The sequence below is a fragment of the Phoca vitulina genome, unplaced genomic scaffold (genome assembly GCF_004348235.1).
Source record: "Phoca vitulina isolate PV1807 unplaced genomic scaffold, GSC_HSeal_1.0 scaffold18, whole genome shotgun sequence".
NCBI classification, from domain to species: Eukaryota; Metazoa; Chordata; class Mammalia; order Carnivora; family Phocidae; genus Phoca; species Phoca vitulina.
In genome coordinates this window covers 22,329,082-22,352,835 of record NW_022589721.1, presented here as the reverse complement: position 1 = coordinate 22,352,835, position 23,754 = coordinate 22,329,082, and the positions used below count along the sequence as shown (strand labels likewise).

General features: G+C 46.6%; 1 protein-coding gene across 3 annotated transcripts in view; it reads right to left on the bottom strand.

The window, feature by feature from the left end:
* Window positions 1-23,754, bottom strand: part of LOC116639315 — a 340,505-nt gene that overhangs the window by 94,693 nt on the left and 222,058 nt on the right. The window contains exon 4 of one of the 3 annotated variants that reach the window (XM_032415491.1): window positions 6,599-6,818. The exons of 1 other annotated variant lie outside the window; for it this stretch is intronic. In XM_032415491.1, the coding sequence (XP_032271382.1) occupies window positions 6,599-6,818 (220 nt within the window). Of the gene's footprint in view, window positions 1-6,598; window positions 6,819-19,091; window positions 19,797-23,754 lie in introns of those variants that run through there. One more of the 3 variants, XR_004300813.1, reaches the window with a different exon arrangement.

The window sequence follows — 23,754 nt, the reverse complement described above, 5'->3', positions numbered from 1 at the left end:
ATGTTGCCTGGGAAGATCCCATCCACCCCTCCCCCCCAAAACCAAGGTTGAAAGAGGCTCCTAACTGTGGGCCCTGACCATCTCAGGGAGGGTCAACATGAGGCAGAAATTGTTGACTATCTCTCTCCCAAGCTGAGAAATGAAGGATTTATTTTATTATAAAAATAGCTGACTCATTACTATGTTTCAGGTACTTGATCTTATGTAGTTTTCACAACAACCCAATGCGGTATCATTGTTGCCATTTTACAGATTGGAAAATTGAGGCTGGTGGGGGTAACCGAGGTGTCCAAGGTCATTCCGTTCATAACAATGAAGGAAACCTATGCACTCTGTGCCCCAAACACAGTGAACTTCTTTTGGCTCCCAGTCAGCGCCCTATCCCTGTACACTGAATAGTAAGTTGTATCTAGCGGGGTCATCCTTTTTTTATCTTGACTCACCTCCTGTGAGGTGCCGTTCCCTAGGCCGCGACTCGTCGCAGGATACGTGGCCAATCCCTAATGAATATGCCAGCATTTGACAGGTGGGTTGAGTTTCTTCTTACACAGAAATGAAAGTAACACCACCTCACCCATAAGAACAGTGGGGCATTATAAAGTCTGTTCTGAGCATGCTGGAATCCTCTGGCGGAATTAGGGCACCAAAGGAAAAACTAACTATTTCAGAGAGGGCATCGAGAATGTGTTTTTCAACCTAGCTGCTGGTTTTCAACTCATAACTGCCCGCACACCTGCAGTCAGGGGGAAATGAAATCTGTGATCACCGATGGACAGGGTGGCCTTGACATTCAGAGCAGGGACCACAAAGATTTGCTATGAAAAGCCAAATAGGACATATTTTAACCTCTGCAAGGCCATACATTTCTCTCACAACTATTCAACTCCATGGCTGTGGAGCAGCATGGGTATGCTGGACATGAATGGGTATTGCTGTGTTCCAATAAAACTTTGTTTATAAAATCAGGCGGTGGGCCAGGCTTGGCGTGTGGGCTGTAGTTGGCTGATTCCTGGTTTAGAACAGACACAGCAATCAAACTCTTTACTGGGAACCAATGGTGAAGCAGGCACTCCACATATTTTATCTCTTTGGGGTTTATTTCTTTTCAGTAACAGGTGTTTGCCGTGTGCTTACACCGGCCAGGCACCGTTCTCGACATAGGGCTTCAGTGCACAAAAAGACAAAATGCCACTTACGTGACAAAATCCCTGCCTACGCCCCTCCCCAGGAAAAAACCATCACCCCAACTCTCCAGGTGAAGAATAGAAGGGCAGAGGGGACGTCCCAGAGCTTGTGAGGGGCAGAGCTGGGATTTCAGACCCGATCCCAAATCTCAGGTCTTGCCATGACTCCGTGCCATCCCCCAAATCACAATCAAGACCCTGGATTCCAGCCCAGAGGCTGCCTCTGCCAGGGAGTCATCCTGCGCTGAGCTAAGCTGTGGCTGTGGGCACCTTTTTGTGCAGCACCAGCCCAGCTTCCAGAAATGCCCAAAGCCAGAAACGATGCAGTGGAAACCACCAACCTCTGATAAATGCGAGAGAAGCTGCTCTGTAGGGCACCCCTGCAGGACTGCCCCCAACCGTGTCTGGGACCCAGACGTCCCTGAGGACACGAGGGGCTCCGACGCGGCCCCCCCAAAGCAGCTGCCCAGACCGGCTGGGGAGGCCGCGGGCCAGAGGACAGAGCTGACAAACAGTCCTGCTGTCTGAAGGCCCGTCTGTGCAGGGCACTGGTGGGAGTCTGCCTGTCATCCTCTTTTTATGGTTTTATGTGGCTTGGACCCTGAAATAAAGGAGCTCTCTGTGGAAGGGAATGAAAATGGTAAGGGGAGAGAGTGCAGGAACGGACTTTTCTAGAGTTTCTGCTTGGTGCTAGGCACTTGAATTGAACGTTTCATCCACACACCGTGGGGTGGGTATACACTGTTTCTCCTGTTTCATAGACCAGGGATTGGCAAAGTTTCTTCGTAAAGGGCTGGGTAGTAAATATTTGTGATTTTGTGGGCCATGCGGCCTCTGTCACAACTAGTCAGCTGTGCCCTGTAGACTGCAAGTGCTTATACATCCTCTGTCGCCCATATAGGCCACTGGTCAATGAATGAGCGCAGTGGTGTGTCAATCAAACTCTGCTTATAGACACTCAGAATTTCCTATGATGCTCATGTGTTATGAAATACCATTCTTCTGAGTTTTTATTTTTTAAATGTAAAACTGAAAAATAAATAAAAATGTAAAAATGTTTATATGTTAATTTAACTTATATTTGCATTAAAAATGTACATGCAGGGGCACCTGGCTGGCTCAGTCGGAGGAGCGTGCGACTCTCAATCTTCGGGTCATGACTTCGAGTCCCATGTTGGGCGTAGAGATTACTTAAAAAAAAGAAAAGAACTAGAACAAAAAAGACTTTATAAAAAAAATAAAAAAACTGTACATGCAAAAATGTAAAATTTCAAATGTAAGTGATATTTGGGGATGTAACCCCCATTTTTAGTTTGTGGGCTGTACAAAAGCAACAGTGGATTGGAGGTTGCCCATAGGTCATAGCTTGCTGACCCCTGTCCTAGATGATGTCACTGTAGTATGGGAAGGTTCAGCCCATTCCTGGATCACATATTCAGTGGCTGACCCAGGAGTCTAACCCGGAACCTAGGTTTGCAAGCCCCTGGTGTAGAATTCCTAAGGGCCGTGTGGATGATAGCAAAAGCCTACCTGTTTTTGATGATTGCAAATAGAACAGTAAAGGCTTTTCATTCATTCATTCATTTGATCATTCTTGATTATTCAATCAATCATTCATTCACTGATCTTTCAAAATGTGCAAGACCCTCAGGTGGGAGGTATTCAGGTCAAGAGCCTCTCTTAAGCCTTAATGACAATTCTTAAGAGGGTTGGCAACTTACAATGGTCATCCCCATTTCACAGATGAGAGAACAGAGGCGTAGAGAGAAGCCCACATTCATTCCATTTTTTCATCTGCCTAGGCATTGTGCAGGTGAGATCTTTCCTTATGGAATGTAGCAACAAAGAAGTAAAATACATAAAACGAGAAGGTTAAAAAACAGAGATGTTAAGGTTGAAAAATATGTACAATTGCTCCAGATGGGGCCAATGGGCAAAGCTCAGGGCAGGGGCATTTGGGCCAAGATGCATTTCAGCCATCAGAGATGGGTACGCCGGGGTAGCAAGAAGCAGAAAGGACAAGGCCCAAAGAAGGAGATGGAAGACTGTGTGGAGGGCAAGGGACTTCTCGGTTGTGCAACCACCACAGACCCTGGGGAGGCGGGCTGGGCTGGCCAGAGGAGGGCCCAAGGCCCTGCCTAGAGGATGAGATGAGCTGCAGGGCACTGGGGACTCCCGGGGGGGGGGGGTCTGCTGTGACAATTAAGCAGTGGCCAGTGCCCGAGTTTAGGAGCACAAGACTAGGGAGTTTCAGAAGGTGCTAGAAGAGGATATTGGAAAGTGGGGAAAGAAAGAAAATTCAACCCAGCTGGAAATTCTCAGCTTTTGAGTCTGCAGCCCCCGGGGTGCTGGGAGCGGTGGTCGAGCCCTCCCTGCAGCCCCGACGGGTGAGGGGGGCGGGAGGTGTCACCTCCAGGTTTGAAGGCCGACCCAGGCTGAGCAAGAGGAGAGCGCTGTCCAATTCGGGACCCTCTGTGCCCCGAGTCTTCTCAAACCCCTCCTCCCTTCTGATCCTCACACCCTCACTAAGATAGCTGTTGGCAACCCCACTTGGCCTCAGGAAGCTGACACTCGGAGGCCACAAGCTTCAGCTGAGGCCACATCCTGCCTTTTCCCCTCACTGCTGGGAATGACGGCACTCATCGATAATGATTAACACTGAGAGCTTAGGATGTGTTTCCATGGGTTTTCCTAGTTAATCATTTAAGGCTCACAACCTGATGAAAAGCTAGATATATATATATATCTTTAAAAGTTTATATATAGGGTCGCCTGGGTGGTGCAGTGGGTTAAGCACACAACTCTTGGTTTCAGCTCAGGTCATGATCTCAGGGTTGTTTTGATCGGGCCCCACGTCGGGCTCCATGCTCAGAGCAGAGTCTGCTTGAGGTTCTCTCCCTCTGCTGCTCCCACTCGTGCTCAGTCTCTAAAATAGATAAATAAATCTTTTTTAAAAAAGCTTATATATAGAAAGCACATATTATATGCAATGCCAACAAGGAACCTTCGGCAGGGAGCTGGGGAGGCTGCAGCCCCTGTGCCCACCCGTGTCTGAGAAGCACCAGTGGGGGACAGAGTTAGTAGGGCAGAGACAGGGATGAAGGACACAAGGATCTTGAACACACCGCAGGCTTAGTATCTCCCTGGGGGAGGACACAGAGGTCGTGCTGGGAGGGAGTGGGTGAGTGAGCACACCGTGTGACATGGGACTGGAAGATCATTCTGAATGAAGGCCAGGCTTCTCCAAAGGGAGAAAGCAGGCTGGAGGGTAGTTGTTCCCTTAACCCCAGCAGCACAGGCTTAGCAGGCTGCCAAGGCAAGCGCTGAACTTGGCCGGGCACGCAGGGTTGTATAATCATCTCAGCCCTGCCGGGTCACTCCCGAACATCAGGGCAACCTTCGTACCAGCAAAACAAACTGCTGACGGCCTGCCAGTCGGAGGAGTAAACAGAGGAGGCATCGTATGCCAGGGACCCTCCGAACATTGCTCCTGGTCCTGCTGGGCTACTAATAACCACAGTAACCTACTCTCCCGGAGCACTTACATGTCAGGTGCGTGTGCTCAAAGTTCTAAATGCACTATCTCTTACGTCGTCAAGAAAAGACTCTGAGGAAGGTGATAAAACCATCCCATTTCAGAGACGAGGACTTTCAGGCTCAGGAACTTCCCTTGGATCATCATGCCATTTGAGAGTTGAGCTGGGATCGGAACCCAGGCAACCTGATCCCTAGAGCTGCACCCATGGCCTCCATGCTGTAGGGAGGCAGCCGGGCATGTGGCAGTGGAAACAGAGATCTCAGAGCCTGGGATTATGTGGAATCAGATCTTAGCTCCCCCCCACTTCTAGCTGGAGCTTTGGATTAATTCTGCTCAGTATCTGTTGTCTCATGGGCAAGATGTGGATCCTCAGGTCCTAGGGTGGTAATAAGAATGGGAGATATAAGCAAAGTGGCTTCCATAGTTCCTCCATAATGTGTCTGGTCTCATGGGCCCACAGCCTCTGCCAGAGTGAAGCATGGGTCCTCCCTGAACCTTGGGCTCCTCTTCAGCTCCCATAAAGAGTCACCCTACCCTCCTAGGCTGTACTCTATGTTCAATAAACTCCCAGCTGGGGTAGAAAAGCCTAACAAGTGATCCCAAAAGCTACCAAAGAAACACATTCTCTGATCTCCCAGCCCCAGGCCTTCCTCCCTCCCAGCAAAGTCAGCCTTTAACTCCCCACCACCCTGTCTTGCCAATTTATCATACTCCCTCCACCCAGGGGACAAACAAGGGAAATTAAAAAGGTGAGAAAATCAGCTGAGTCTTGCAGGTAACTAGTTCCTTAAACGTAGAATTACCAACCTATGGAAAGAAGTTTCTTTCTTGCCCATAAAACATCTCTCCACTACTCCAGAAACCTCGAGGCCCGCCTCTCCCTGCTCTGTGCAGGTCCCTGCATAGAGCTGCATTTCAACACAACGGTTTTCCTTTGTGATCCTGAGTGTTGTACCATATGCATTTTAAAAGCATTATTCTCAAAAGGCATCCAGAGCTTCCCCAGTTTGTAAAAAGGGTCCAGGGCACGCTGGAGCCTGCGTACACACGCATGCACACACACACACACACACACAGTCTCAAAGCTCTCTCTTTGGTCCTGGCATGCCAGGCCCTAGGAACTCACAAGTTCCTTGCCCTTCATGAAATTATTTCCTAAATAGGTTTACAGATAGGACCACGTTGCCTCCATCTTTCACTTTCCCTATGGAAATTTTCCTCTCTTACCTACAAATCTGTGTCACTGAGAAAGACAAAGGGAGAAGCTAGGCAAGAATGACTCTATTCTGATACGTATGCACTTTACCAGCTATGACCCCTACCCTGTTTGGCCAAACTGTCTGTTTCATTATCTGTACCCCTGGCTCCCTGCAAGTTCTGGGAGGCCAGGGGTAATGTTGAATCCGTTATTCCACAGCCTAGAACAGCAACTACGAGGAGCAAGTCTCAGATGGATGGATGCTGAATCCGTGGGGAGGAAAGGCAGCTGTGTGGGAGAGAGAGTTCCAGGGGCACATGGTTTCGCTGCTCACTTCTGTGGGTAAACTTCCCTCCCTTGAGCAAATCTCTAGACATTTCCTCCTGACCTCAGAGGTCCACTTAGAGCTCTTGGCCTTTTCTTCTTCTTTGGGCCACATGGAGAACAAGCTGGCACAGTGTCTGCCTCCCTGGGTCAGAGCCCGGCCGTGCCTTCTCCGCCCGATTGGAGGTTGCCCTTGCCCTTGCCCTTCCCCTGGGAGCGTGGCAGAGTGAACACTGTCCATCCCCCCCGGCAGAGGCCTGGGCTTTCACAAATGACATCTATGGAGCAGTCCACCCAAACCTGTAGAGTACATGTTCCTTGCCAAGTACACATGCAGCATTCCCAGCTACATACCGTATGCTGAGCCATAAAATAAGTCTCCATACATTTCAAAGGATTGAAGTCACACAGTACATCTTCTCTGAGGACAATGGGAATAAATTTGAAGTCAGCAAGCGTTGATACGTGGCAAATCTCCAAATACTTGCAGAAACTCTTGCAGTGCCTGATACAGTGTTGGTCCTCAGTGATTTCTGCCCTGATATCTTTCTCCGCCGTAGTTACGATCCCTCTGCTGCTGAGAAAAAGGGGAGGTCAAGGTCATGGCTGCAGTCCTGCAGGCAGCACACTGGCTGCCCGGTCTACACAGCGAGCTGGGACCACGAGTCAACCTGGGATCCCCCTCTGAGCCCCTTGGCTTTCACCAGATCCCATTCACGCGGGGAGGGCTCTGCTGTGCTGCCCAATGGGGTCCCCCTTCCCCACCCTGCTCTCTACTCTGAGGGGCTCAACCTTCTCAAGGGCCTGCTCCGTGTCAGGCCCCACCGGGTGACGGATCTTGCTCTATTCACTCAGAATATTCTCTGGCAAATAAAATGAAGGTCATTTTGTTTAGGGATGTTAAGTGATACTCTTGAGGAAAAGATGAAGATAGCACATCAGAAATGCCTGCTTTCCTTTGCCCGCCATTTTATAGGGGGTGCCCGTGAGACCAGCGGTAGAGTCAACCAGAAAGAAGCTCAACCAGCAAAGTCATTTGACGTAAATGGTGACTGAGGCCCTGACATTGCTGGATTGGGGACTGACGTGGGATCTGAATTTTACTTAAGGGGTTTGCTTGAGCTTTTGAAGGCCAATAACCTGATCTGTGTTTTCTGTTCATTATATAAACGGGCAATGAAGGTGCTGATAATCCACCCCCCATGAGAGCCAGAAGCTGGGGGAACATGTTATTGGCAGGAATGGGCAGTGTGTAAACAACATTTCACCGAGACAAAGCTGGTTGGAGCATCCTTTTCCTACAAGTCAGGATAAAGATCTCCTAGATAGGAATGAGTGGGAAATTGAGACCTTAATTAAAGCACATCTGAAGGGGCTGGTATGTGACAAAACTTCCTCAGAACTCGGTCCATGGAAGGTTCCCAATGGGATCCCATCAAGAGAGGAAGTTTTCAGAGGCAAGATTCAAGCCCAGTTTTGTCACTTTCTAGCTGTGGAGCCAAGGGGACAGGACTTCACCTCAGCCTCCTCGTCTGTGCAGTGGGGATGAGGATGAAAGAACCTACCTCAGAGGGTAGTTGCAATGACGCACGAAGACACTGAGTGAGTAGCTCACGCAGAATAACAATCTAGAGCCCTTATCATGCCATCTAAGCAAACACACTTAATGTTCAGGACAATCCTAGGAAGGAAGCTATTCCCATTTTGTAGACATGAACATTCAAACCCCGTAAAACTAAGAAACTTGCCCAAAGACGCAAGCCGTAAGTCATAGAGGTGGGATTCAGACTCAGGTCTAACTCCAGAGCCTCAGGAAACTTCCAGTCTAATAAGAATGACCCACAGAAACACCACCTCCAACACCAGGAGGTCCAGCCACACTGCCCCAGGGACAATGTGCTGGACTTGCCCTGTAGGAACAAGGGTTAAGGTGCCCCATTTCAGCTGGACCTAGAAGGACATTTTGGTTTTCTTTCTCTCTCTCTCTTTTTTTTTAAAGATTTATTTATTTATTTGAGAGAGAGAGAGAGAAAGAGGGAGCCGGGGGTGGGGGGGGGAGGATCAGAGGGAGAAAATCGTCAAGCAGACTCCCAGCTGAGCATAGAGCTCAACATGGGGCTCGATCTCACAACCCTGAGATCATGACCTGAGCCGGAACCAAGAGTTGCGACGCCTGACTGACTGAGCCACCTGGGGCCCTGACATTTTGGTTTTCACTAAGCAGAGGAGGAAGCAAGGAGAATCTTATTAGTGGAAAACTCATATTGGCAATAGCAAGAAGGTGTGAAAAGGAATTCCCTGTTAAGTAAGACTGGAAGGATAGCTGAGCTGAGCACTGGGCTGGCTGGAGTCTCATATGAACTCACTTCCATGTCTTTGCAAACACCTTGATCATCAGGGGCTCAGAAGGTTAAGCGTCTGCCTTCATCTCAGGTAATGATCTCAGGGTCCTGGGATCGAGGAGCCCTGGTCAACTGGGAACCTGCTTCTCTCTCTCCCTCTGCCCTCACCCTGCTCCCCCCCATGCACGCTCTCTCACTCTCTCAAATATATAAAATCTTAAAACAAACACCCTGCTCAGCAAAGCGCTGTGGATAAGAGCACAAGCTCTGTGTCTGATGGATTGTTGACCTAATAAAACTGTGTGACTTTGAGCAAGAGACTTAACCTCTCTGGTCCTGAAAGGAGATCAACTTTCAAATGGGGGCCATTACCTTAACCCTCTGGAAGGCTGTACTGAATAAATAGGGCATTCCATAAGGGCTTAGCCTCAAGCCTGCTGGCATTCTGATGCTTATATTTCTGCTCCACTAGATGTATGTAGCCTGCATCTCTGCCATCACTCTGCCCACTGCCCAGACCCCTTTTGCTCAGTGGAGATGTCATCTCGCAGGAACTACTCGTTAATGTCCTAAAAAAGAAAAGACTCAAAAACTGGAGAGCAACGGGGCTTGGTCTGTTAGTATTACTAGAGATGAGTTTCCACAACAAACGACTTGTCCTCTTATAGCCAGAACTGGGGATCTGACTTCATTCCTCTTGCAAAATACATTTTGGCTAAATAACTGTGCTGTGATATCATTTGAATTCTCACCATTTGACAGCCGCCGGAGAAGGTACTTTCTGCCTGGACCACAAAGTTGTCTCTATGGGTGTTTGTATTGTATCGTGTAAAATAGGATGACAGATTGGAGACTTTCAGAAAAAGGCACATTTGCTTCATGCTCTCCTCTCGTTCCACACAAATGCACATCTGGAGGGTCTTGTCCTGTGCCTGGGCTTAACTAGGTATTTGTGATTCTTTAAATCAAAGGTCCTAAGATAACACATCTTTTCAAATTTCACCATCTCCAAATACACACACGTCTTACAACAAGCGGTGTTCGGTAGTTTAATTGAAGGCATTTGTTCCTTTCTTAATGGCGCATAAATTAATAGTGAGTTGTCTAACCGATAGCATCTCAGATTTGAGGAAACGCAGTATGTGCTGGGAACCAGGCTAGGTTTGAAACAAAACTTGCTTTTGCTTTAAACAACAACCACATAACTACAGATTGTCACTTCTAACTTACACATGGGAAATCTGATGCCCAGGGTGTGAAAGAAAAATTTGCCAAGAGGGCTTTAGTACGTGGGAGGAAGAGTGAGGGCGGGGTTCTAGCTACTATTGCTGAGGATGAATTACTGCAAAACTTAGCACCATAAAACAACAATCGTTTTATGTTGCTCATGAGTTTTTGGTCAGGAATTTGGGAAGGGCTGGGCTGGGCAGTTCTCACTTGGGGTTTCTCATGCCCTTGGAGTCAGATGTCAGCTGGGCTGTGGTCATTTGAAAGTGCAAATGGTCTGAACATCCAAAATGGTGGTCTGCAAGGCTGTCGGCCAGCGCTGGGTGCTGTCTGGGAGCTTAGCTGAAGCCACAGACCAGAGCACCTACACGTGGCTTCTTCAGCAAGGTAGTCGCAGTGCTTCCCTCAGAAAGAGTACCCCAAGGCAATCTGGAGGGAGCTGCAGGACGTTTTGTGACTCTACGGCTTGCAGCCATCACCAAGACTCAAGGAAAGGACATCAATCCCATCTTTCAATGGGAAGAATGTCAAGGAACAGGACCACTTCATTTTTAAACCTTCACAGATGAGAACTGTCATCTGCCTGGTGCAAAGACACCAGATGTGACATGGCTTGTCTGGTGTCCAGAAGCACAGGGAGGGAGAACAAGAACTAAGTGTGATGAAGAGGATTTTTAGAAAAAGGCAGGTGGGATCGTCTGGTCACCTGCGCGTTCACTCTCGAAGTCTTCGCTTTGGGATGTTACACATGGATCCGGTGTTGCTCCCACTGTTTAGAACCTATCAGTAGCTTTCTGAGATGTAGATTCAGGGCCAACCTAGCAGGTTCACGAGAGACCTCAGGCTTAGGACTTGGTCAGACAAACCTTGTTTCTACCCAGAGACAGGCCTCATCTAGTTTAATATTTACTGAACATGAGTTGCAGAAAATTCTGGGGTCTGTGGATATCTGAATGAACAAAACAATGCCATTCTCCTCACAGGGCTTATATTCTGATGGGAGACGCATAAAGTCACCAAATCTGTAATAATATCAGCAAGGCATAAGAACTATGGATAATGACAGAAAGTGAGGGCTGGGGGCAGCTGTGTTGGGGGATGGTGGTCAGAGTTGACATCAGAACAGAGATCTGAATGCAGTGAGGAAATGAGTCAGGTATGCAGGGGAAAGAGTGTTCCAGAAAAGGAGAACATTCCGTGCTAAGGCCCTGAGGCCAGCCTGCGCTCAGGTAGGTTTAGTCTATAGCAAGAAGGCCAGTGTGGAAAGTAGGGTGAACAAGAAGAGAAACAAGGAAGGGAGGGCCTAGGGTCCACTCAGGGAGGGCCTTACAGGGCACAAGAGGAACTTTGGATTTTATTCTAGGTGAGGTGGAACTCCCTTAAAGGGTTTTGAGCAAGTGGATCCCAGGATTTGGTTTATATTTTGAAAAGATCTCCCTGGCTGTTGAGAGAAAAGGGAGGACAGGGTAGAAGCCAGGCCCGTTAGGAGGCACGCTCCCTCAGTGGCCCAGGCAGAAGGTGGAGGTGGCTTGGTCTGGACTCTCATTGGTGGAGGGGGTGAGAAGGTGTGAAACGGGCATACATTTTGAAGGAAGATACCACAGGATGTGCTAATGGACACATCTTACCAGCTGATCTTTTAATCTCACAACTGATATGTATCCAAAAAATGTTTAGCCCTTGCCCAAATTCAAATCTGATCTCTACAGAAGGTGACAACGTGGGTAGTGGGCAAGTGAGAGAGACCCAGGTCAAGCAGCTCCCGCATACACACTGGCCAAGCATCTCGTCCTCATGGCAGAGAAGGGCCTGGAAAGCAGGCATTGCCCACCCCCCCACCGCCCCCTCCCCGAAAGATTTGAGATTCAAGAGAGTAAGCCACTGTCTGGAAAGACCCTTTCAAAAAGGAGTTTGAGAAAGTCTAGAACCTTCTAAAAGGGCTGTTGGGGAGATGAACACCTATTTGCATGGGCAAGTTTGGGTATTTTGGTCATTCACTCCATGACACGACTTGGTAGCCACAGCCCCTCCTCCTGCACAGGTTGGTTCTCTAAGGGGCCTTTTCCGTCAAAAAGAAACCACTGCTGTGGCTGTTTTGAGACAGACTTTAGGGGGAGTTTCATGCTCTAGGAGTCTCAGTGGTGAAAGGGTCAAGATGCTCTTTAAATACCACAAGTGGCCAAATGATTAGATCAAGGTGCAAACCCACGCCTATAATAGTGGCTACTTTTCTTTTACTTTTTTTTCTTTTTGACCAACAGGTATATAGCTACTTACTACGTGTCAGGTAGTGTTCTCATCACGTATGAAACATTAAGTCATTTAATGCTCATTATAATAATAGTAAGAACTGCTAGTATCCTTCATTCGATACTCAATGCTCATTTAATGAGCATTTTGCAGATGAGGACATGAGTCACAGAGGAGCTAGGTGACTTGCCCAGATCACTATAGCTAGTAAGGGGGCAGAGCCAAGATTAGAACCTGGGACTTCTGGCTCTGGAATTTGGGCTCTTAAGCACCATACTAAGCTGCCCAACACTGACTGCTTTGGTGGAAATCTGTATATATACTCAAAATGTTTTCAGCTGCAAATAAAAGACAACTTGGAGTGGCATAAAGAAGTAGGCCTTGTTTCAATTACAGGAAGTCTGGAGGTAGTCTTCTTCCCTGGGCTGGGGGGACAGCCTGCAGTGTTATCAAAGATCCAGGCTTTTCCTATCTTTTCTGCTTCAGCATTTCAGTCTGTTGACTTGTTACCTCATGCCTGCAAGATGGCTGCTACACCTCCAGGTATCTTACCCTAGATCCCCGCAGGAAAAAAAAAGATAAGAATGAGCTTCCCCTATGGGGTACTTTGTCTTCTTATTTGAAGAGGACCGCTCCCTAACAAAACTAGATAACATGCATGCCTGCCATCTCCATACCTGGTTTAAACCAATCTTGATTCATCTCATTAGGCTGGATTGGAACCTGTCTTCCCTGAGGCCCCAGGGATAGATACCACCTGAACCTATCATGGTTCTATGCAGTGGAGAGACAATGGCCATTGAAGAGACAACAGATAGCATTTGTCACCGTAGGTATTACTATCCCCATTTTACATGGGCACTTTGCAGCTAGAAGTCACAAAGTCGAGATTGCATGGCTGGTAAAATGGTAGTCCCAGAATATTAACCCAGGTCCGCCTGACTCTAAATCACATGCTCTTAACTATGGCATAGTACATTGTTGAGTGAGTCAGGAATGGATGGGCACACATTTGGCTTTATTACTAATAGCTGTGGAGGCGTGAGGAACTTACCCAGTCTCCCTAAGCCTCAAACTTCTTATCTCTAAATTGTGGCTAGCAATGATACCTAACCAGAAGGTGGCTGCAAGAGTAAATGAAATAATATATGTAAAGAGCCTCACAATACTAAGCAATCAATAATTCTTGGCTTTTTTTTTTTTAAGATTTTATTTATTTATTTGAGAGAGAGAGAGAATGAGAGAGAGCACATGAGAGGGGGGAGGGTCAGAGGGAGAAGCAGACTCCCTGCCGAGCAGGGAGCCCGATGCGGGACTCGATCCAGGGACTCCAGGATCACGACCTGAGCCGAAGGCAGACGCTTAACCAACTGAGCCACCCAGGCGCCCAATAATTCTTGGCTTTATTATTATTGTCACTTATTACTGCTGTTGCTATTTTAATGCCATGAGACTTTGTAGCCACAATGCACTTGTACCCAAATGAAATACTCCTTTGGGCATCTCTGGGTGACATGGTGGTAGTACAGACTAGTGGGTGGGCTTGAACGTGAGGAGAGGGTGTTCATTATAACACTAAGTATGGTTTCAAGAGTCCAGAACCTTGCCTTGCTTGAATTTAGTGATCCACGGCCTGACCACCCAAAATATGGGTCCATCCACCATCTATAAAGCACAACAGTTAGCTTTTAGCCTTGGTTCTGCCATTAGTAAAATGCTGTTTGGCAGAAGCAACTTGCTTTTCCTTTCTGCACCTCCATGTTCTTATCTGTACCGTGAAGTGGTTTTTCCTTCATCACTCGTCAATGTGTAATGAGCACTAACTGAGCACCTATTGCACCCACTGTGCCATGGAAATGCAGTGACAAGGAGACAGATGTTGCTATCAGGAAGTGTAGATGCTCAGAGATCTTCAAAGTTCCTTTTCCGCAATAAAATTTGATGTTAACCAGAAGGTGAAGCTAATAACTTTCAACCCAGGGGTTATTTTGAGGATTAATGTGTTGGTGGTAATATAACTATAAGCACTGAATAAATATAAAACACATAAAGCTTTGGCAGTTTCTTACAATGCAGAAATAGTCTTACCACGTGATGCATCAATCACAGGCTCCTGGTGTCTACCCAAATGAGTTGAAATCTTAAGTCCACTTGAAAACCTGCACACAATTTACACTGGCTTTATTTCTAATTGCTAAAATTTGGAAGCAACCAAGAAGCCCTTCAGTAGGTGAATAGATAAGCAAACTGGGGTACATTCAGGCAATGGAAATGATTCAGCACTAAAAAGAAATGAATTATCAAGCCATACAAAGACATGGAGGGGCCTTACATGCATATTACTAAGTGAAAGAAAACAAATAGAGAAGACGACATGCTGTGCGATTCTAACCATATGACATTCTGGAAAAGGCAAAACTATGGTGACCGTAAGAAATCAGTGAGGTTTCCAGAGGTTTGGGAGGAATTAGGGACAGATGAATTGGTGGAACACAGAGTATTTTTAGGACAGTGCAACGATGCTATGTGATAATGTAATGGTGGGTAAAGGACATTTTGCACGTGTGAAAAATCCACAGAATGATACACTAGAAAGAGTGAACCCTGAATATAAAGTGTGGGCTTTAGTTAATCATAATGTATTGTTTCATAACTTAGAACAAATGTATCACACAAATGCCAGATGTTAACAATATGGGAAATGGTGGGGAAGGGGGTTGGTATATAGGGAGCTCTCTACTTTGTTCTCAATTTTTTTATAAACCTAAAATTTCTCTAAACAATAAAGTCTATCAATTTAAATATCTCTATCTATATTGTTAGGCAGATATATATATAGTTTAATAAACTTCATGTATTTTGATCCAAGGATTCCACTTTTGAGATTCTCTTGAGATACAGGACATACTAGAAGGACAAGTTCATTTACAGAAGGGGAAAGAGTAAGCAACCTGGATTTGCTCACTAACAAACACATGGATACAAGCAAATTAAAAACAATGGTGGTTGAAAATGTTCTGAACATGGACAATGCTTCCAGAAAAATGCCCATGGGGAAACGATGAAGAGCTTCCTAAGATAACTATGTAAAACAACACAAATGGCTTATAGTGTCTTGATAATGAAATTATTATGGATAGCTTTTTTTATTCTTTTTCTAATTTCTTATAATATTTTAAATATATAATTATAATATATAGTTTTGAAGGTCTAGGAACCCTCTAGGTAGGGAAGAAAACCCTCTAGACAAAAATGGTAGCAAAGCCAGACAGCTAATAATAAAAGTATCAGCTTCAGTTCCACCACAGTTGCTCAGCAGCTTAGGCAGGGAAGTTAGTGTTCTTCCTACTCCGATAAATTGTAAATCATTTGGGTAACTCACTGAAAGTCACAGGGCTACACAGCTTCTGTTGCATACATTCAACCAAAGCAACCGGCATCTGAAGCTCTGGCTTAGTGGAAAAGATACTATTGAGAACACAGTACAGTCACCCTAGGGATGCGGAGCATACAAAGATGTATGGAAAATAGAAATACAGAGACCAAGAGAGAAGGTTAAGAATCTTATTCACTCACTCACCTACCCAGCAAGGCTATATTTACTAACTGTTTACTAGAGGCCAGGCACTGGGGATGCACGTATAAATAAAGTAAAACCTCTGACCTTGATTTAAGAACTTCTAGTCCAGTCTGCCCAGAACCCCATGTTTCCACACTGCGATACTTTTAATGGTGGAAAAGCACACTAACTGTATAGACAGGCATAAACTGGAGCTCTGTGGTCACCCTAAGTCCTCCCAACACAGTGCATCTCCCCAAGGGCAGGAACCATCCCTACAAACTACAAGATGGTAACTATCCCTTTCCCCCACCCCCCTGCACCCCATGCTTCTTCACTTATGCTGACTTTTAGGGTCAGGAAATTTATTTCTGATTCTACCTCCCACCCCACCCCTACAACATCAAGCATTTCAGATCAAGTATCTGTGAATCATCGGTCAGGTTGACTCATTCTTCAAGTTTCTAGGCTGTGAATTAAAACTATATCGATCACTTGGAGGAGGGTCAAATATAGGAAGAGACAGGGTGACTTGCTCTGCATTTATCTGTAACAATGCAAAGCAGGTTTGTAAGTATTTTATTGAAATGGGGGGTAGGAGTGGGACGGGGAAGACACCTGCTGAAAAATCTCACCGTGAGAGAGTGAGGGTTGGTAAGGGAATAGGACCCATCAGTCCCTTTTCCCACTAAGTGAAGGTATGTATCATACTGATAGTGTTCACCCGGCTGCCTTTTTGTTTCATTTTGCTTCACTTGAACACTATTTATGGTAGGCTTTTGGAAACTGTTACAGATTCACAGCCTATAAAATTGTTTTCCAGGGAAAGGGGAAGGAAGGTAGCTTGGGTTGAGCACCTGCTGCAGGGTCTCATTTCCTCTCTTCAAGATGGAGCAGGGCAGGAAGCCGAGGTCGGGAAGACGTGACGTTCCTGGCCCCAGGAGCTCCCCAGACTGACTTCAGCCCGTACAGACCTGCTTAACCAGGGGACACGGACCACAAGGGATGTTCAGAAACAGAAGCTCACAGGAGGGTGAAAAAGTGTGGGGAGCAGGGAAACTGAACCCGAGACGCTGCGGGCTGCAGCACCCACACAGTTTTCACACCCACGGACCACGACCTTTCACCTGCACGATCACAGTATCTCCAGACCAATGTGTAATGCCAAGGCCAGGGGCCAGAATTCTCGCCCCACGTGGGAAAACCTGACTGGGACCCCGAGGGAAACCCGGCCCGTGGGTGAATCACCCTGTGACCTGTGTGGTCCTGTGTCTCAAAGCAGGGGATACACATCAACACCAGCTTCGGGGCTCAGGGGGGAAAGTCTACTTATGAATCATGGCTCTGGGCCTCCCTGGGAACCCACTGAAGGTCTTCACCAGGGGCTATGGCAGCTGCACACTTCTCATGTGAGAAAAGGTGATTTCAGGGGTTTTGGTGGCCTTTTAGGGTGTCCCATCAATTCACAAGATGAACTATCTGCAGGTGACGAGGCTCAGAAATGCCAGATGAAACACAAGTGAGTGTAGTTTTTACCTTTTTTTTTTTAAGCAGACTTCTGGCTAATTTGAAATCGTAGTATTACCAGATGGAAATCCAGAGAAGGTTAGTGACTTGTCTAAGATCACACAGCTAGAACTAGATAAGCCTGGAAGTAGAACTCGGGGGTCCATGACCTCTTTCCCCAACACCACATGGCCTTGCTTAGAACAAAAAGGTCGCACAGAGCAAAGGGAAAAAATACATACATTTTAATTGGATAATAAAGTAATCAGAAAGAAGAGTAAGATCCAAAGGCGGTACATTCTGGACTTTGCGACTTCTACTCAGCTAAAAGCTCTAGGCTCCATCTCTAATTAAAAATTTTAAAATATATTTTGGGGCGCCTGGGTGGCTCAGTTGGTTAAGTGTTTGCCTTCAGCTCAGGTCATGATCCCAGGGTCCTGGGATCGAGCCCTGAGTCGGGCTCCTTGCTCAGTGGGGAGTCTGCTTCTCCCTCTGCCCACCCCCTCCTGTGCTCTCGCTCTTGCTCATTCTCTCACAAATAAATAAAAAATCTTTAAAAAATTTTTTAAAAAATATATTTTAATTAAAATATAACAAAATATATTTAATTAATTAAAATTAAATTTAAAATGTATTCTAAAATTGCCCCTCTCCCATCTAGACGCATAGTGGAGAAGCAGCTCATACATTCTGTCTATGAATCCTGGGGCATTGTGTAAACCCTATTATTCAGAGTCTAATAGCTGGAAAAGGCTCACTGAGTCCATTGTGCAGATGAGAAAATAAAGGTCCATGGAGAGGAAATGAACTGCCCAGGGAAATTCAGCTGGCTATGAGCAGAGCCAACACTGTATCTAACATCACTCTCTACGCAGACCTGTGGAATTGCCCGTGCACAGCGCACCTCCCCGGCTTCTGCAGACAAGGGAATTCAGGTCCCTCTGGCAATCCTTAGCATTTCACGGGATCCTGTTTGGCATAATCTCCAAGGCAGCTGGCTGATTTTCATGAAATGTGTTGTAGCTACCAAAGGTAGCAGTGGACATGGTTAGTTTCTTAACATGTACAGGAGAAGGGATCTTGAACTACTATGAGCGTGAGTACAGATAAAGAATTTATGTATTTCATTGAATAAAAGGTATATCCACACAATGTAATAAAACTTAGGTGGCAGTTACAAAGAATAAGGCAGCTAATATGGACAGCACTCCTGGATATATTGCTGAGGGGCAAAAGGCAAGTGGTCAGTTTATCAAAGGTCTAAAAAACAGCACCATGTGCTTGCGCACATGCACACGTGTGTGTGTGCATATATAAGTACATTAGAAAGGTCTACAAGGATATGTTCCAAAGTAATAACCCAAGCAGAGCTGATGAACAAACAGGGACAGGGACCCAGTGATTAAAAAGAACTTTAGCTTTATTTGGAAAGTTTTTTTTTCCCCAAGGTGAAAACATTCATTTACTATTTGTGTAATTTTTTTTTTTTTAAGGGGGAAATGGGATTTTATTCATTCATCTATGTATCCATTCTACTATTTGAGCCCTTATTGATACTGGGTGAGAGGTTTGTCTGCTTGGTTCATGTAATGAGGTAGGTTATGTGTGTTCTGGGGAAGGAAGGAAACAGTACAGAGTGGGAAAATAAAGGGATTTCTGTGTTTCATGGGAGATCCAGAGGCGAAAACAGTCCCTAGTAAAATTCTGTCAAGGCCTGCCATCTTGAATAAAAGGGCAATGACAATCGTTTGCAAATGGACAAAACTTTGATAATTTTATTTATATATATGTATATATTTTTAAGATTTTATTTACTTTTATTTTAGAGAGAGAGAGAGAGAGAGCATGTGAACAGGGGGAGCAGGAGAGGGAGAATCCCAAGCAGACTCAGCGCTGAGTTTGGAGCCTCATGTGCGGCTCAATCCCATGACCCTGAGATCATGACCTGAGCCGAAACCAAGAGTTGGATGCTCGACTGAGCCACCCAGGCACCCCAAAACTTTGGTAATTTTAAAGGAATTTCAATTGTCTTTGACTTTAGAGTTCACAGAGGAATATATGATGATACAAAGGATAGTCTATGGTCCCCAAGAATTTAATCCACAAAGAGGGAGATGGTTTTGGTGCTTTTCAAAGGCACCGACCCTTTGGCTGTGTTTACTGGTACATATGGCTTACTCTGCTAGGCTAGAGGTGGCCTCCGCCAAAAGGGCTGTTTTGATTTGGATTTCCAAAAATAACTCATGAGAAGCCTATAGTACGAGGAAGATGGTCGCACACAACTCTGGGGAGGAAAAGAAAAAGCCTTTGATTTGAATCACCTAAGAGCGGAAATTGAGTGCAAATATCTCCTTGTAGCAACTGCTATATAATTATCCATCCTAATGGAATCCTTTCAAAACCAAAGCAGTTCAACAAGGAAGTTTAATTGAAAATAAAATTTCCAGACCAACTATTCTGTCAAAACCACATTAAACGAAGACAGCTCAGCAGTGACCAAATCACTGTAATGGGCACGGGCGGAAGGGGGTGGGTATTCTCCTATGTGGGGGAAACATGGTGATCTTCTAGGCTCCTTTTTCCAGGTTCATGGGTCTTCTAGTCACTGGGCACAAGGATTCAATTCTCTCTGGGTCAGTGTTACCTCTGTCAAGTGTTTTCTGGTCTCCTGAAAATAAGAAGCCAGGGTTAAAATCTCAGAGATAAAGACAGGGAGAGAAGAGAAAAGGACACTCACCATCCAACCTGTTCATTAGTGCAAAGATGTACCCCATTCCAGACATAGGCTCATGGAGGACAGCAGTGATGGAAAATGACCTTCACCACTTGGGACGTTCCTCTGTGTCCCTTAGCTGTGTGACCTCTGCTGAGATACTTAACATCTCTGAGCAGTTCTCTCACCTAAAAAAATACACACACACACACACACAAATACCTGCACCCTCTGGATAGTCAGGAAGATGAAAGGTGATAATGTCCACTAACAGCTAACCAGTGACAAAGCTGGAATCTATAAGATGTAGTGCTCTAGACAGTATCCGGTACTGCACGGGGTGTGAACAGAGCTGGAAGGAAGATTCGGTGCTTCCTTGCTACTCCAAATGGGTCAGTGTGTGGGCCAGCAGCATCGGCGGCACCTGGGAACCCACCATTACTGCAGAGATTAACTCAACGAGATTCTGCATCTAACAAGGGTTCCCTGGAGATCGGTGTGTAGCTCAAATTTGAGGAACGATGGCTTTGGACATCTTTCAGGTGCATGGTTCTGCACCAGGTGACCAAGTCAACGGAACGTGATCTAAAAGCTGCCCTTGGGGGATAAGCAGGGTCCCCAGAGGGCCACCTGTGGTGGGCACGTTTCTGGAGACCTTCCCAAATTGTCATCCAGTCTTCCTGCTTCCTGCCTGCAGAGAAGGAAATCAAGGCAGAGCCCAGGACCTCCTGAAGCCGAGGAATTCTCCACCAACGGGGCTGGACCACCCTGGGATCCAGAGTCATGTCATCACGGATGTCCCCATGTCATCACGTGTGCTCAGGAACAGGCCCCGAGTACAGAGAGGACAATGGCGGCAGCTAGTAAGTGACAAGTGGGAATGGTGGCCTGGAGACTCAGGAGAAATGGGACAGACAACAGACCGCCTTCTTTTCCCTGACTGTGGCCTAAATCACAGTGCTCGTGTGCTCTAAGACACAACAACCTCATACAGCAGAGAAAGAAATGGTATACACACACAGGGATTTTGCCGTCTCTGCACAGACCATCTAGAATCACAGACAAGACTCTTTTGACGTTGACTGCCTCCTGGAAGGGAGACCTATGGGCTGGGGAACTGGAAATTGAGAGAGGAAGAGAAGGAAGAAGAAAAGGAGAGAAGGAAAGAGAGGGAGGGACATCGAAATTAAAAAAATAATAATAAAATAAAAGATAGTTGAGTCTCCTGCTATATATATAGGGTTAGGTTTAAAAGTCCTCCTGGGATATTCAGGGCACGAAGCTATCTCTTCTGCTTAAAGCCACACTGCTGAGCCTACGATCCTTTGTTCAGACCTAGCGCTTGGTCCCTCACACCCAGCACACCTACAGCTGAAAATGCTCGTGCGGAAAAATCTGGCAAGGGCACGTCCTGGGTGGCAAAGAGCTACCTTGCTTATTTGCTCCCCCAAACCGACTGACCCTAGAGCTACCCCACCCTACCCAAATCCCAGTGGCTCCTGACTCCAGTTATTTTGGCTTAGACAAGGACAAATCTCTTCTAGAAGATTCTAAAGCCCTGGTTTCCAGAGACTTCCCATGACTAAATGTAGTTGGGAGGACACAATGCTTACACTTTGTGTGAATGTGTGTACGTGAGAATGGAGATAACAGACAAAATAGGAGGTGACAGGTGGAATCCTAATTCTGGAAGGCGCAGCATTGATTATGCTCAGTTTACAAAGCACTTCCTAAATCCTTACTGGGAGGAAATAGAATAGAAACCTGATTTAAAGATGGGGAGACTGAGGCCCAGTGAGGTTTTGTGGTAGAACCGGGAACTGAATGTTACACCCTTGCTGTCCCAGGGCACAGGCTTCTCTCGTGTCCCCGCGTCCCGGTCTCCCCAGCCACCTTCCAGCAATGACCCGCCCATCTACCTGCTGCTGTAAGCATTACACTCTATCTTTAAGGCTGGTGATTAGACACTGTTTCTTTTCTTCCTTTTTTTTTGAGACTGTTTCTTTACAAAAAGCAACCCTGGGTCTTCAGGTGAAAATTTATTCTACTGATAAGGAGAGTAACGGCAATGTTCCGTTGAGCCACGGAGCTACTACCGATGATGTATAGTTGGACGGATAAAAGGCCAGCTTTCAAGTCAGAAACTCCCGGGTCAAACTGCATCCTTTAAAAAAAAAAAAAAAAATTGTATCCTTGCTACTCATCACTGTCTGACATTTGGTAAGCTGATCTCTCTGACGCTCTGGTTTCTTCATTTTTAGAAATGGCAGCTAATGTTTATCAAATGTGAACTCTATGTGTCCACTGTGCCAGTGTTATTCTAAGTAAGCACTTTGTATTTCCTAACTCATCCAGTACTTGCAACATACAATTACTATTCTCCATGTACAAATGAGAAAGCTGAGGCACAGAGAGGCGAAGTAACTTGCTCAAGGCCACACTGGCCTTCTACAGGTGGTCTGGCTGGAGCCTGGGCTTTCACCGTAACAGAAATGCTCTCACAGGGCTGTCAGGGGGGCTATGTGAGATCATCTGACCCAGAATAAGTACTCAATAAATTATAACTATTAGGTATCACTTAGACATTAATTTCTTTGGCTAGGCAGAAACACAGGGGGTAGTAACTGAGTACGCACGTGGCTGAGGAGAAGCTGCTGCCTGAGGTGGCACTATTCCCTGACAGGTGTCCCTCCCCACCTGCCTTCAGCTGGCCTTTGGCCTCGGAAGCCCGGCACAGGCAGGAGCTTTGGTGTCCTGCCCCAGAGTCTCCATACTGACCTCTTCCACGGGGAGCCCACACAGAAACCTAAGTTGAGGCAGCCAGCGTGGGAACAGGTCTGACGTCCACCTGGCAAGAAGAACGGCAGATTCCAAAATGAGTTGGACGGATCGAATCCCCAAGGCAGTGGCCATGTGCTGGTTTGACTCATTGCTTTAGAAAGTCTCTGCAATCGGCTAATTGCACAGGGTTGGGGGAACGACTCCTTGTACAGAAGAGGCAACATGACTCAAAAAACTGGCACAATTAAAGATCTGGGGTGGAACAAGAGTCCACCGGTGGCCGAACTGCTTTCTTCCTCCTGATTCAGCTGCTCCCAGTTCTGTGCAGGTACTTGGAAGAGGCACATGGCGGCCGTGGCCATCCTGGTGTCTCCGTCAGAGACTGGCCTAGGGAGGACTCCAGGCCCCATCCGGCCAGTGAGACAGCCGGGGAAGTCTACTGGGGATTTCTGGGGAAATTTTGTTCCCGAAGACCAGATAAGAGAGTTGCAGTAAGCAGGAACCCCTTTTCCTTTGGGACACCCTTCCTGCGTGAAATGCTGTTGTGATAAGGTGAAGTTTGCAGCACAGAAGAGCATCACGCAGATGCTAATCCGATGAGCTGATAGCTCGGCTATCAAATGCAAGCTTTCTGAGACATCTGATAATAGCAGGTGCTGGGGAGGATATGGGGAAACAGAAACCCCTGCACAGTGCCCCGGTGGATGTGTAAACTGGTACAGTCATTCTGGAAAACAATCTGGCAGTACTTGTGAAATTAAATATGAGCATACCCAATGACTCATCCATCCATCCCCGCCCAGAGTCCGTACCGGAGAAACTCTCCCACAGTCCCTACGGGCACAGGTGCGAGGTGTCATCACAGACCTTGGCTGGGCTTCCCTATTGTCCATCTCCAGGGGCAAGAGGAGTAAACAGGGCAGGACCGACGGCAAGGGAAGGCCAGATGCAGCCCTCGGATGAGCTACGTGTACAGAACGAGGAGGAGATCCCTAACAGAACCCCATTTGTCTAAATTAAAAGATACCCAATCACGGCCCTACAGCGGGTCCACCTGTGTGGCACACAGGACACGCACCAGAGTGGACGCTGACGAGGAGCGTAAGGGAATGGAACGGGCAGAACCCAACAA